Source organism: Pleurodeles waltl, chromosome 5 (genome assembly GCF_031143425.1).
Source record: "Pleurodeles waltl isolate 20211129_DDA chromosome 5, aPleWal1.hap1.20221129, whole genome shotgun sequence".
Taxonomy (NCBI): Eukaryota; Metazoa; Chordata; class Amphibia; order Caudata; family Salamandridae; genus Pleurodeles; species Pleurodeles waltl.
The window spans coordinates 1,134,114,785-1,134,127,613 of NC_090444.1; the positions used below are offsets into that span (position 1 = coordinate 1,134,114,785).

The following is a 12,829-nucleotide window of genomic DNA, read 5'->3' on the forward strand; positions in this document are numbered from 1 at the left end:
CAAAATAGAGCTAAAAGAGCTGTTCAACTTATGCAGATGCCCAAAGGGATGAAGAACAGCAAAGGTGGAAGAAATGCATAGTTGAGGGAGTTAGAATGTACCTAGCTATTATAGCATCCTCCTAAGCCTGAATACCCAGCAATGGAGACTCCGCACACGGAGCTATGTATTGCACATCTTTATTCGTGTAACCCTGAACTCAACATTCTAAACCTGCATTCATTTCACCACGTTCTATGTCACAGCTCTACAGAGTTCTTCAGGGGCACGTCATTCATACTCACACAACACTACATCTCCTCCTCTGGTAAATAAAAATTATGTTCTTTTACAAACATCTACACAATCATAGCTCTTCAATAAGCTTTTTGGTGCTTTAAGTACTCATCCTGACCATGTCTTCAGAAACTGGGAATCAAGCACAGGCGTGCCCGTGATCTGCGTTGGTGATGTAAGAGCAACACTAGTCTGAGGTATTTCAATTGTCCTTTCTGAACAAGTCTCTGTGTTGACATCAGTACCTGACAAGTGATGAGCCACCTGTCTGAAATGTGAGGAATCGTGTGTAATGGATTTCCCAGGATGTTGGGCAGTCACCATATGTCCTTTGCTGGTTACGACACGGAGTGGTTCAACATCAAATGGAGCATCAGACTTACGTTTTCTTGGCTGATGTACAAGCTCTCGATCTCCTCTTTGTGAGAAGCTGGCCTAGTTTGTAGTGGGTAGAAGTAGTACTTACACCTTATACCAGGTCCAGTGATCCTTCTTAGTGAAATGTAGGCAGTGTCTAGCAGCTTAGGCTGTCTTGTGGTAGCTGTAGCAGAGCAGCCAAGGCTGAACTAGGAGACATGCAAAGCTCTTGCAATACCACTATAGTCACACAGTACTTATACACAATAAAAGATAATACTCAGTGTTACCAAAAATAAAGGTACTTTATTTTACTGACACAAGGCCAAAACTATCTTAGAGGCAATACTACTACTGGAGGTAAATATTATACACAATATATACACTAGTAACCAAAATCAGGTAAGTACACAGTAAGAAAATAGTGCAAACAGTGAAAATCACAATAGGTTGCAATAGGCCTAGGGGCAACACAAACCATATACTAAATTAGTGGAAAGCGAATGTCGAATTTTCCCCTAGGCAAGTGTAGTGTGTAGAGGGGAGCTGGGAGTGTAAGAAAAAAACAAAGGTAAGTAAAATACTCCAACCCAGAGCCCAGGAAAACAGAAGGAAAATACAGCAAGTTTCCTCTACACTAGAAGTCATGATAAATGATTTTGCAAAGACCAAGCAAGATGCAAAAAACCAGCAATGGATTCCTGGACCTGAAGACCTGTGGAGAGAAGAGACCAAATCCAGAAGTCAATAAAGAGTCCAGGAACAACATGAGCCCCTGCCCACCAGGAAGAAAAGTAGATTCTCCGGTTGGAAGAAAAGTACAGAAATGCACCAAAGAAGACAGCTGCAGGTTCCTGCTTAGTGCAAGAGATGTCCCACGTCGAGTCGTTGGAAACAGGCTGTTTGCATCACTGGATTCCGCCAACAAGCCTTGGTTCATGCAAGAACGCGTTTTGCATCTAAGAGGTGCAGCCCGGACCCAGGAGGGTCCTGGGGGTCTGAACTCAGACTGAGGAAACAGAGGGGGCTCTCAGCACTTCAGAGACCCCTCAGAAGATCAGGCAGTACCCACAGGAGTCCCAGGACACAGGGACAAAGGAGTTGCAAAGTGCAGTCATCGCAGCACTACACAAAGGGATCCCACGCCGCCAGAGAACAACTCAGGGATCTGAGCGTCGCAGGAGAGAGTGCTGGGGACCTGGGCTACGCTGTGCCTGAAGGACTTTTGAAGAAGTGCACAGAAGCCCAAGGACCTGCAGAGGACACGATACACAGGGGTACTGTCTGGCACGGGGAGGCAAGTCCTTAGCTCCACCAAATTTGGACAGCTGGACCTTTGGACAGTCAGGATCACTTCGGTCCACCACCTGTGTTCCAGGGATCACGCTCATCGACAGGAGAAGAGTCCCAGAGTACCAGTCATCGTTTCAGAGAGGTGCCTGCTGAATCAGAGAAATTACTCTGTCATTCCACAGGAGATTCCTTTGGTTCTTCTGGTGCAGGGTGAAGACAGGCAGTCCTCAGAGCGTGCACAACCTGGAAACTGTTGCAGGTGCTGGCTGGTGCTGAAGTTGCAGGTCACAGTAGCCTTCCTGGATACTTTGTTGCAGTTACAGCGGTTCCTGGAGCAGTCTGTGGTTGATCTGATGGTCAGAAGCCGAAGCAGAGGATGCAGAGGAGTCTTGGTAGAGTCTTGCAAACCAAATCAGAGGAAACACCATAGGAGAAACCCTAAATAGCCCTGAGAGGGAGATTGGCTACCTACTCAGGTATGCATCTATCAGTATGGGTCTCTGACGTCACCTGCTGGCACTGGCCACTCAGATGCTCCCAGAAGGTCCCCACACCTTGGAATCCAAGATGGCTAACACCAGGGACACTCCGGAGGAGCTCTGGGCACCACCCCTGGGGTGATGATGGACAGGGGAGTGGTCACTCCCCTTTCCTTTGTCCAGTTTCGTGCCAGAGCAGAGACTGGGTGTCCCTGAACCGGTGTACACTGGATTATTAGGAGGGAACCACTTGTGCCTTTCAAAGCATTTCCAGAGGCGTTGGGAGGCTACCCCTCCCATGCCTGTAACACCTATTTCCAATGGTAGAGGGTGTAACACCCCTATCTTAAAGGAAATGCATTGTTCTGCCTTCCTGGAATTGAGCTGCTCAATCCCCAGGAGGGCAGAAACCTGTCTGTAAGATGGCAGCAGCTGGGGCTGCAATGGAAACCTCTGAGAGCTCGTTTGGCAGTACTGGGGGTCCATAGTGGGGCCCCCATGGTGCATGGTATTGACCCCCCAGTACCAGATTTGGATTGGGGGTTTAATTTCACAATCTTAAACACCTCACATGGCCATGTTCGGAGTTTCTATTGTGAAGCTAAATATATGTATTGACATATATGTAGTGCACGCTTATTATGGTGTCCTCGCACTCACGAAGTCTGGGAAATTGGTCCTGGACAACGTGGGGGCACCTTTGCTAGTGCAAGGGTGCCCTCACAACAGTAACATTGCACCTAGCCTTCAGGAATTGAAGGTTAGACATACAGGTGACTTATAAGTTACCTAGTGCAATGAAAAATGGCTATGAAATAGTGTGTGCACTATTTCACTCAGGCTGCAGTGGCAGTCTTGAAAAAAGGTTTGTATGAGCTCCTTATGGGTGGCAAAAGAAATGCTGCATCCCATAAGGATCTCCTGGAACCCCAATCCCCTGGGTGCCTAGGTACCATATACTAGGGACTTATAAGGGGGGTTCAGTGTGCCAATCTGAATTGGAATATGGAGTCACTAGACTATAGTGACAAATTTGGTACAAAGAGAGAGCATGAGCACTGGAGTTCTGGTTAGCAGAACTCCAGTGACACAGTAAAGCATACTGACAACACAGCAACACATACTGACATATAGGCCACAAACTATGAACACTGTGGTCCTGACAAGCAGGATCCCAGCGAGACAGTAAAAACACACTGACAAACAGGCAGAAATTGGGGGTAATATGCCAAGAAAAATTGTAATTTCCTAATCTCTTGTGTAGGTAATGGCCCTCATTACAACCCGGGCGGTCGGTGATTAAGTGGCGCTAATACCGCCAACAGGCTGGCAGTAATTACAATCAAATTATGACAATGGCGGTGAGCACTCAGATAGACAGCCACTTTACCACACCGACCGCCGGGGGGAAACAACAGCCACCACAGCGGTAGCTGCCAACAGCAGAAGACAAGGTTCCCCCCACCATATTAAGACAGCCTAATCTGCCACCGTTTCCAGGGCGGTACCAACGACATCAAAAGCCTGGCAGAAACACTGCACAGAAGGGAAAGGACTCACCTTTGGAGACACAGGGAAGACCCACGCCACCATGGAGCCCACACTGCAGATTTTCCCAATGATCTTCTACATCCTGCTCCAACACGAACACCAACAACGGCGAGGACGACCACGGTGAGTACAGCCGCCTAGCACACAGGGGGGGGGGGGAGGAAAAAGAGAGTGACACCCACACCCAACACACACACACCCAACACCATACACACAATCAGATGCAGTAATAAACCATTTTTACCCCGTACCCTTCAGGAATAATGCAAGGACCACAGGAATAGATGAAAGTGAGTGTAATAATGCGAGTGGGAGTCTGGGCCACATGACAATGTCCAAGGCCCCACCTCAGCCGGCAGATGAAACAAGAACACTGGTTCTGGCGGGTGCAACATTCCCTGTGCTTGGTCCTGGGGAGTGCAAGGCCACAGTCTCTCAAGTGGGTGACTTGCCCACTGCCTCTGGAGGGGGCAACATGCACTGTGCTTGGTCCTTGGGAGTGCAAGGCCACAGTCTCTCAAGTGCATGACTTGCCCACTGCCTCTGGAGGGGGCAACATGCCCTGAGCTTCGTCCTGGGGAGTTCAAGGCCACAGTCTCTCAGGTAGGTGACTTGCCCACTGGTTCTGGAAGGGGCATTGTGCCCTGTGCTTTTGATTCTGGTGAGGATGGGGTGAGTGGGTGTCTTACCCACTGGTTCTGGAGGGGGCATCGTGCCCTGTGCTCTTGATCCTGGTGAGGATGGGGTGAGTGGGTGCCACACCCACTGGTTCTGGAAGGAACATCGTGCCCTGTGCTCTTGTTCCTTGGGAGGATGGGGTGAGTGGGTGCCATACCCACTGGTTCTGGAGGGGGCATCGTGCCCTGTGCTCTTGATCCTGGTGAGGATGGGGTGAGTGGGTGCCACACTCACTGGTTCTGGAGGGAGCATTGTGCCCTGTGCTCTTGTTCCTGGGGAGGATGGGGTGAGTGGGTGCCACACCCACTGGTTCTGGAGGAGGCATCGTGCCCTGTGCTCTTGATCCTGGTGAGGATGGGGTGAGTGGGTGTCTTACCCACTGGTTCTGGAGGGGGCATCGTGCCCTGTGCTCTTGTTCCTGGTGAGGATGGGGTGAGTGGGTTCCATACCCACTGGTTCTGGAGAGGGCATCTTGCACTGTGTTCTTGATCCTGGTGAGGATGAGGTGAGTGGGTGTCTTACCCACTGGTTCTGGAGGGGGCATCGTGCCCTGTGCTCTTGTTCCTGGGGAAGTCAAGGTCACAGTCTCTCCGCTCAATGTCATTCCCACAGGATTTGAAGGGGCAGGCCGCACAACAGCCCATGGAGGCAGGACTACAGACCTTCCGCTGGCGGTGACGGCTGCTCAGTGGTGGTAGTGGTGCTGCTGGTGGTGGGAGGCTCTAGCCCATCCCCTGCAGCCTCGGACAGCTGCCCACAGGTGGTGGTGGTGGTGCTGCTGCTGCTACTGGTGGTGGTGGGGTGAGGGACCAGCCCATCCTCTGCAGCCTCGGGCGGCTGCCCACTGGTGGTGGTGCTGCTGCTGCTACTGGTAGTGGTGGGGGAGGCTCCAGCCCATCCCCTGCAGCCTCGGACCGCTGCCCACTGGTGGTGGTGGTGCTGCTACTGGTGGTGGTGGGGGGAGGCTCCAGCCCATCCCCTGCAGCCGCGGATGGCTGCAGAGCCATGGTTGGTGGTGGGGGCATCTTGTCCTTCCTGCCTGCTGTTGCAGGCCCCTTACCCTTCCTGGCAGCACTTGGGGGAGGCTCCTTGCCCTTCCGCACAGCAGCTGAGGAAGGCACACTTTCCGTGAGACTGGATGGTGCCCTGGATCCTTTCCTACCACGAGTGGGTGTGGAAACCACTGGGCCCGTGGACTGGGTGGCTAAGGTGCTTGGCTGGGTTCTTCTCACCCTGGCCAGACGTGAAGGACGTGGGGGGGGTAGGAAAGAGGTCAACGATGGAGAGGAAAAGCTTTTTACGGACACTGGGGCAGGAAGAGGGAGAAGGTTTAGGAATTGAGGAAGAGGGAGTGGTTGTAGGAGGTGTCTGTCTGCTGTGTTTGGGTGCAGGTGCATGGGCTGGATGCTGTTGTGAGGTGGATGGCTGTTGGGTGTCTGAGTGCTTGCGTTTGTGTACCTTGGGGGGGGGGGGGACAGACACAGTGGGAGAGGATACAGGGGATGTGTGCATGGCTGTTGTGATGGTCTCTGCCAGTGAGGTGTGTGTTCTGCTAGGTGTTCTGGTGATGCTTGCAGTGGATGATGGTGTAGTGCATGCAGGTGTGAGTGTAGACGGAAATGGGAGGGAGGCGGAGGAGGAGGAGGAAGGGGACACAGTGGAGGCAGTGGATGTGGGTATGTTTGCATACGGATGGTGTTTGTGTGAGTGCCTGTGGGATGATGTGTGGTGCTTGTGTTTGCCTGTGCAACTCTTGTGTGTTGCCCTTTGTGCATGCACGTCTGCCTGTGTGCTTGGGATAGGTTGGGGTTGAGGAGAATGGGACTGGTAAGAGGAAGTTGGAGAGGGGAGGGTGGAAAAAGGGACAATGGCTGCCATCAGAGAGGAGGCCAGAGCCTGGATTGATCTCTGTTGGGATGCCAAGCCAGTGTCAATGCCCTCCAGAAATGCATTTGTTTGTTGCATTTGGGCTGCCAGCCACTGGATGGCATTCACAATGGTTGACTGCCCTACTGAGACGGATCTCAGGAGGTCAATAGCCTCCTCACTCAGGGCAGCAGGGCTAACTGGGACAGGGCCTGAGGTGCCTGGGGCGAAGGCGATGCCCACCCTCCTCGGTGAGAGGGCATGGTCAACTCCCTGAGGATCTGCTGGGAGGGTGGTGCTGGTACAGGGAGTGGCGGCTGTACCTGTATCTGGGGTTGGCACAGAGGTATCCGCCACTGTAGGAAAGTACCATCTTTCTTGGCATGTTACCTGTATGTCAGTATGTTTTGCCTGTCTCACTGGGATCCTGCCAGTGCTCATAGTTTATGGCTTAATTAGTGTGTTGTGTATAGTGTTTGACTGTGTCACTGAGGCTCTGCTAATCAGAACCTCAGTGCTTATGCTCTCTCTGCTTTTAAATGTGTCACTATAGGCTAGTGACTTCATTTACCAATTTCAATTGGCACACTGGACCCCCCTTATAAGTCCCTAGCATGTGGTACCTAGGTACCCAGGGCATTGGGGTTCTAGGAGATCCATATGGGCTGCAGCATTTCTTTTGCCACCCATAAGGAGCTCAGACAAATCCTTCCACAGGCCTGCCATTGCAGCCTGCGTGAAATAGTGCACACACTATTTCACTGCCATTTTCACTGCACTTAAGTAACTTATAAGTCACCTATATGTCTAACTTTCACTTGCTGAAGGTTAGGTGCAAAGTTACTAAGTATGAGGGCACCCTTGCACTAGCAAAGGTGCCCCCACATAGTTGAGGGCCAATTCCCAGGCCTTTGTGAGTGCGGGGACGCCACTACACATGTGCACTACATATAGGTCACTACCAATATGTAGCTTCACAATGGTAACTCCGAATATGGCCATGTAAGGTGTCTAAGATCATGGAATTGTCCCCCCATTCCAAACCTGGTATTGGGGAGCCAATTCCATGCATCCTGGGGGCTCCACTATGGACCCCCAGTAGTGTCAAATCAGCTCTCTGACGCTTGCACTGCAGCTGCTGCCACCTCACAGACAGGGTTCTGCCCTCCTGGGGCCTGAGCAGCTCAGTCCCAGGAAGGCAGAACAAAGAATTTCCTTTAGCAGCAGGGTGTTACACCCTCTCCCTTTCAAAATATGTGTTACAGGCTGGGGAAAGGTAGCCTCCCTCAGCCTCTGGAAATGCTTTGAAGGGCACAGATGGTGCCCTCCTTGCATAAGCCAGTATACACCGGTTCAGGGACCCCCAGTCCCTGCTGTCAAAATTTGGAGGAGGTAAGATCTTGCCTTCCCCGAGAACAACAGTAGCCCTGTGCACCGCGTCTCCTTCACCTCCTGAATCCTCTGTGCACTATTTGCAAAATTCCTTCATGCACAGCCTGGCCCAGGTCCCCACCACTCTATCCTGCAATGTTCAACTCGCTGAGTTGTTCTCCGGTGGCGTGGGACCTTCCTTTGTAGTGCTGCACCAACCGCATTTTTCACCTCCTTTGTCCCCATATCCTGGGACTCTTGTGGGTGCTATCTGGTGTCCTGAGGGCTCTCTCAATTGATGAGAGTCCCCTCTTCCTCCTCAGACAGAATTTAGGCCTCCAGGTCAATCCTAGGTCCAGGTAGCGCCAACGTGACTCAAAACGCAACTTTTCCTGAACCAAGGCTTGTCGGAGGAATCCAGCTCCAAAACTTGCCTGCATCTAACTTCTCTTCGTGGGACATCCAATGCATCACGCGGGAACCCACTGACATCTTCCTTGGGTGCATTTCTGCAGGCTTTGTCCAACCAGGGACCCTTCTTTTCCACCCTCTTCTAGGTTGGCAGGGGCTCTTGTCCTTCCTGGAACTTCTTTCGACTTCTGGACTTGGTCTCCTTCCTTTGCCGGTCTTCAGGTCCAGGAATCTAGCAGTTGTTGTTTGCAGTCTTGGTTGGTTATTGCAATAACTCTACTCATGACTTGTAGTGTGTCCTAAGGAAGCTTGCAGTACTTTTCTCCTGTTTTTCTGGGCTCTGGGGTGGGGTAATTTACTTACCTTTACTCTATGCTTACTCTCCCAGCGATCCTGCACACACTACACTTGTCTAGGAGGGAATTCGTGATTCACATTCCACTTTCTTAGCATGTGGTTTGTGTTGTCCCTAGACCTATTTTCTCCCATTGCATTCTATAGCATTTCCGATTGTTTGCACTATCCTGTGTCTTATTGGGGTGTCTATTGTATATATTGTGTATAATACTTACCTCCAAAAGTAGTATTGCCTCTAAGATATTTTTGGTACTGTGTCACCCAAATAAACTACCTTTATTTTTGGTAACACTGAGTATTGTCTTTGCTTGTGTATAAGTACTGTGTAACTATAAGTGGTATTGCAGGAGCTTTACATGTCTCCTAGTTCAGCCTAAGCTGCTCTGCTATAGCTACCTCTATCAGCCTAAGCTGCTAGAACACTACTACATTTCACTAATAAGGGATATCTGGACCTGGTGTAAGGTGTAAGTACCCAAGGTACCCGCTACGAACCAAGCAAGCCTCCTACAGCCACCAGCAGGGAGCTTCCATCGGAGTTGGTATCAGAGTCTGAACAGTCCCGCCAGTCTCCGCCGTGGTGCTCCACTCGCCCTCAATCCCACTGGTGCCCTCAGCGTCGCTGGACTTTGCCTCCTGGGTCCCGTGGGATGCAGCTCCCTCCGTCGCTGGTGCCTCTGCTCCTCTGCCAGATGATGCTAATGGACATAAGGACAGGGTGACAAAACAAAAAGGGGAGGGAGGTGAGACAAAGGATACACTTTGTCAATGGCTGCACCAACACCACCTTTGGCGTACACACCACCATCACACACAGGCTACAGGCCTATGCACTATGCAATGCACTACCAGTAATAATGCTAGCCATCAGGGCATGGGCATGGCCACATACCGCCAACTGCAGCACACCTGGGACCCACACAGCCCTGCCCAGTAGTGGATGCCTACAAGTTAGGTAGCAGGAATATCACTTCAGAACCCTGGACAACATGGACCGACTCTGCAATGCCAGGCCTGGCCTAAGGGCACACACTAAAACACATCCCCCACCCGGGGACCCCCGTACATGCGTACGTTGTAATGATGGGAACTGTACTCACCCCCTTGTGGCTGCTGTGATGCCCTCAAGCGTCCACCCAGCTCCGGATAGTCCACCGCCAGTATGTGGGCCATCAGATGGGTCAGGGTTTGACGGACACCCCTTCCTCATTTGGAGGCCATTCCCAGCTGGGCCTCCGCCGTCTTCCGTGCCCAGCGTCTCAGGTCCTCCCACCGTTTCCGACAGTGGGTGCTCTGCCTGCCGTAGACCCCCAGGGTCCGCACGTCCTTGGCAATGGCACGCCAAATACCCTTTTTTTGATGGGCGCTGACCTGCAGAGAAATACACACCGGGAAAGGTATTAGTCAGACCATCCTGCCTGTTACACTCATGGCCCACCATACCCCTTCACATCGCCATTTGCACACACAGGGCCCAGCACACAAGCTGTCCGCCGCCCAGGGGCCATCCACCCCCCTTCACAAGGCCTTCACACACACCACTCCATGCATTCATGCCCCATGCATCTTGCTCACAGTGTAATCACCTGTTGGTCTGGAGGCCCATACAGTAGTCGGTACTGGGGTAGGACCCCATCCACCAGTCGATCCAACTCTGCCGAGGTGAAGGCAGGGGCCCTTTCCCCAGTCACACGAGCCATGGTAGGTTCCAGACACAGGTCACAGAAGCACATGCAGTGTAGGTCCTCTCCTTTTGAAGGTCAAGGTAGCATGTGAGTGATAAGATAGAAAATGGCGGTCATCACCATTGGCCACTGTACCCCATAGGGCCCAATATTATCAAGTGAGGGGTTGCACTGCAGTTCCCGACCGCCTCTCGCAATGCCGCACGTCAGCGGAATTACCTCACTTCCACCTGTCCCTCCACACAGGACAGGCAGATGCCATTTTGAGGGGGAGGGGTCAGGCCCTGGATTATAACTGCATCACAGTACACAATTGGACATGCAGGACATATGCCACATGTACATGAAAAACTGGCATCATGCAATGTACTGTTGTGACTACGATGTACAGTTTGTGACCGGCTACTCACTCTTTTGCCCCATAGATTGCTACTGCTGTGCATGAATAGGAGATGGATACATACCTCCATGTACAGACCCCTGGTAGACTTGGCAGTAATGGAGGACAGCCATTTCATCCTTACCTATAGACTTGACAGGGCCACAATCACGGAGCTGTGTGCCCAATTGGAGCCTGACCTAATATCTGCAATCCGTCACCCCACTGGGTTCCCCCCTCTTGTGCAAGTGCTAACTGTGCTCCATTTCTTGGCAACTGGTTCTTTCCAAATGACAGTGGGCTTGGCAGCAGGAATGTCACAGCCAATGTTCTCAATAGTGCTGACCAGAGTGTTGTCTGCCATAATTAAGTACATTGTTTTCCCCCAGGAGGAGGATTTGGCCACTGTGAAGGCTAACTTCTATGCAATGGGACATATCCCCAACATCATTGCGCAATTGATGGGACACATAATGCATTTGTACCCCCTCACCAAAATAAACAGGTGTTCAGAAATCGAAAGAGTTTTCACTCCATAAATGTGCAGCTGGTGTGCCTGGCGGACAAGTACATCTCCCACATCAATGCTAAGTATCCTGGGTTGGTGCATGATGCCTTCATTCTGAGGAATAGTAGCATCCCAAATGTGATGGCCCAACTACAGAGCCACTGAGTGTGGCTAATAGGTGAGCCCTGGTTCCCATCCAGTGGATGTTGGTGTATGGGTATGGTGTGGGCCATATGGAATAGTGTGTGGGTAAATGTTGTCCTTAGATATTTGCAGGTGACTCTGGTTACCCCAACCTATCATGGCTACTGACCCCTGTGAGGAATCCCAGGACAAGGGCAGAAGAACGTTACAATGAGACTCATGGACAAACAAGAAGGATAATTGAACGTACCTTTGGCCTCCTGAAGGCCAGGTTTCAGTGCCTCCATATAACAGGTGGATCCCTGTGCTACTCACCCAAGAAGGTCTGCCAGATAATCGTGGCATGCTGCATGTTGCATAACCTTGCCTTGAGACGCCATGTGCCTTTTCTGCAGGAGGAGGAGGCTGGAGATGGCCGTGTGGCAGTAGTAGACCCTGTGGATAGTGAAGATGAGGAGGCAGAGGATGAGGATGAGGACAACAGAACTGCAGTGATTCGACAATACTTCCAATGACACACAGGTAAGACAGTGTAACTTCACATTTCATTGTCATTTCTTTGTTTCACATTGTCACTAGCAGACTGTATTTCCACTTCTATGCCCACTCACTGTACCCTTTGCCAAATCTTTTCGCAGATGTTGGTGCCCCACTATCGCTCCTGGTGTGATCACTGCAGCCAACTACAGGTCTATCCTATGTGAACATTACTGTACAGTTGACTTGCAATGTTTGAACCTTGTTAAACGAATACATACTTAAATCATTTGACATACTCCATACTTGTATTTGTTCAAAGGGTATTTATTGAAGTGATAACAAGGAGTGGGGCAAGTGCATTGGGATGGGGTGATGATGGAGGGAAGTCCAGGGTAGAGTCCCAGTCTATTTGTGGCACATATGCATTGTCCATGGTGACATGGGAAGGGGAGCAATGGCAGTTCAAGTTGGACAGGGTGACAGAGTGGGACACAAGGTTGACAATCAGGAGAGTCTCATTTCCTGGCAGGGGTCTTAACAATAGTCTCTGGCTTCTGCCTGGATCATAGGGAACGTTTGCAGGGCGGTTCTCCTTCTGCAGGGTGTGGGGTGCTGGTGGCCTGTTGGTCCTGTGGCAGGGTCTCCTGTCTACTAGTGGCAGTGGCGGTGGAAGGCAGTTCAGATGTCTGGCTAGTGGCAGGGGCCCGCTGTTGTAAGACTACCTCCCTCATAATATTGGCCATGTCTGCCAGCACCCCTGCAATGGAGACCAGGGTGGCATTAATGGCCTTCAAGTCCTCGCTGATCCCCTGGTACTGTCCCTCCTGCAGCCGCCTGTTCTCCTGCACGTTGGCCAGGATCTGGCCCAGCGTATCCTAGGAATGTTGGTATGCTCCCAGGATCTTGGTGAGTGCCTCCTGGAGAGTCGGTTCCCTGGGCCTGTCCTCCCCCTGGTGCACAGCAGTCCTCCCTGTGTCCCTGTTGTCCTGTGCCT

At 51.5% G+C, this 12,829-nt stretch overlaps 1 protein-coding gene across 1 annotated transcript in view; it reads right to left on the reverse strand.

Moving 5' to 3' along the window:
- The window catches only part of LOC138297360 (amine sulfotransferase-like), a 363,813-nt gene that overhangs the window by 159,846 nt on the left and 191,138 nt on the right, over nt 1-12,829 (reverse strand). The window contains exon 4 of the mRNA XM_069236753.1: nt 8,914-8,946. Coding sequence (XP_069092854.1) covers nt 8,914-8,946 — 33 coding nt within the window. The remainder of the gene's footprint in view (nt 1-8,913; nt 8,947-12,829) is intronic.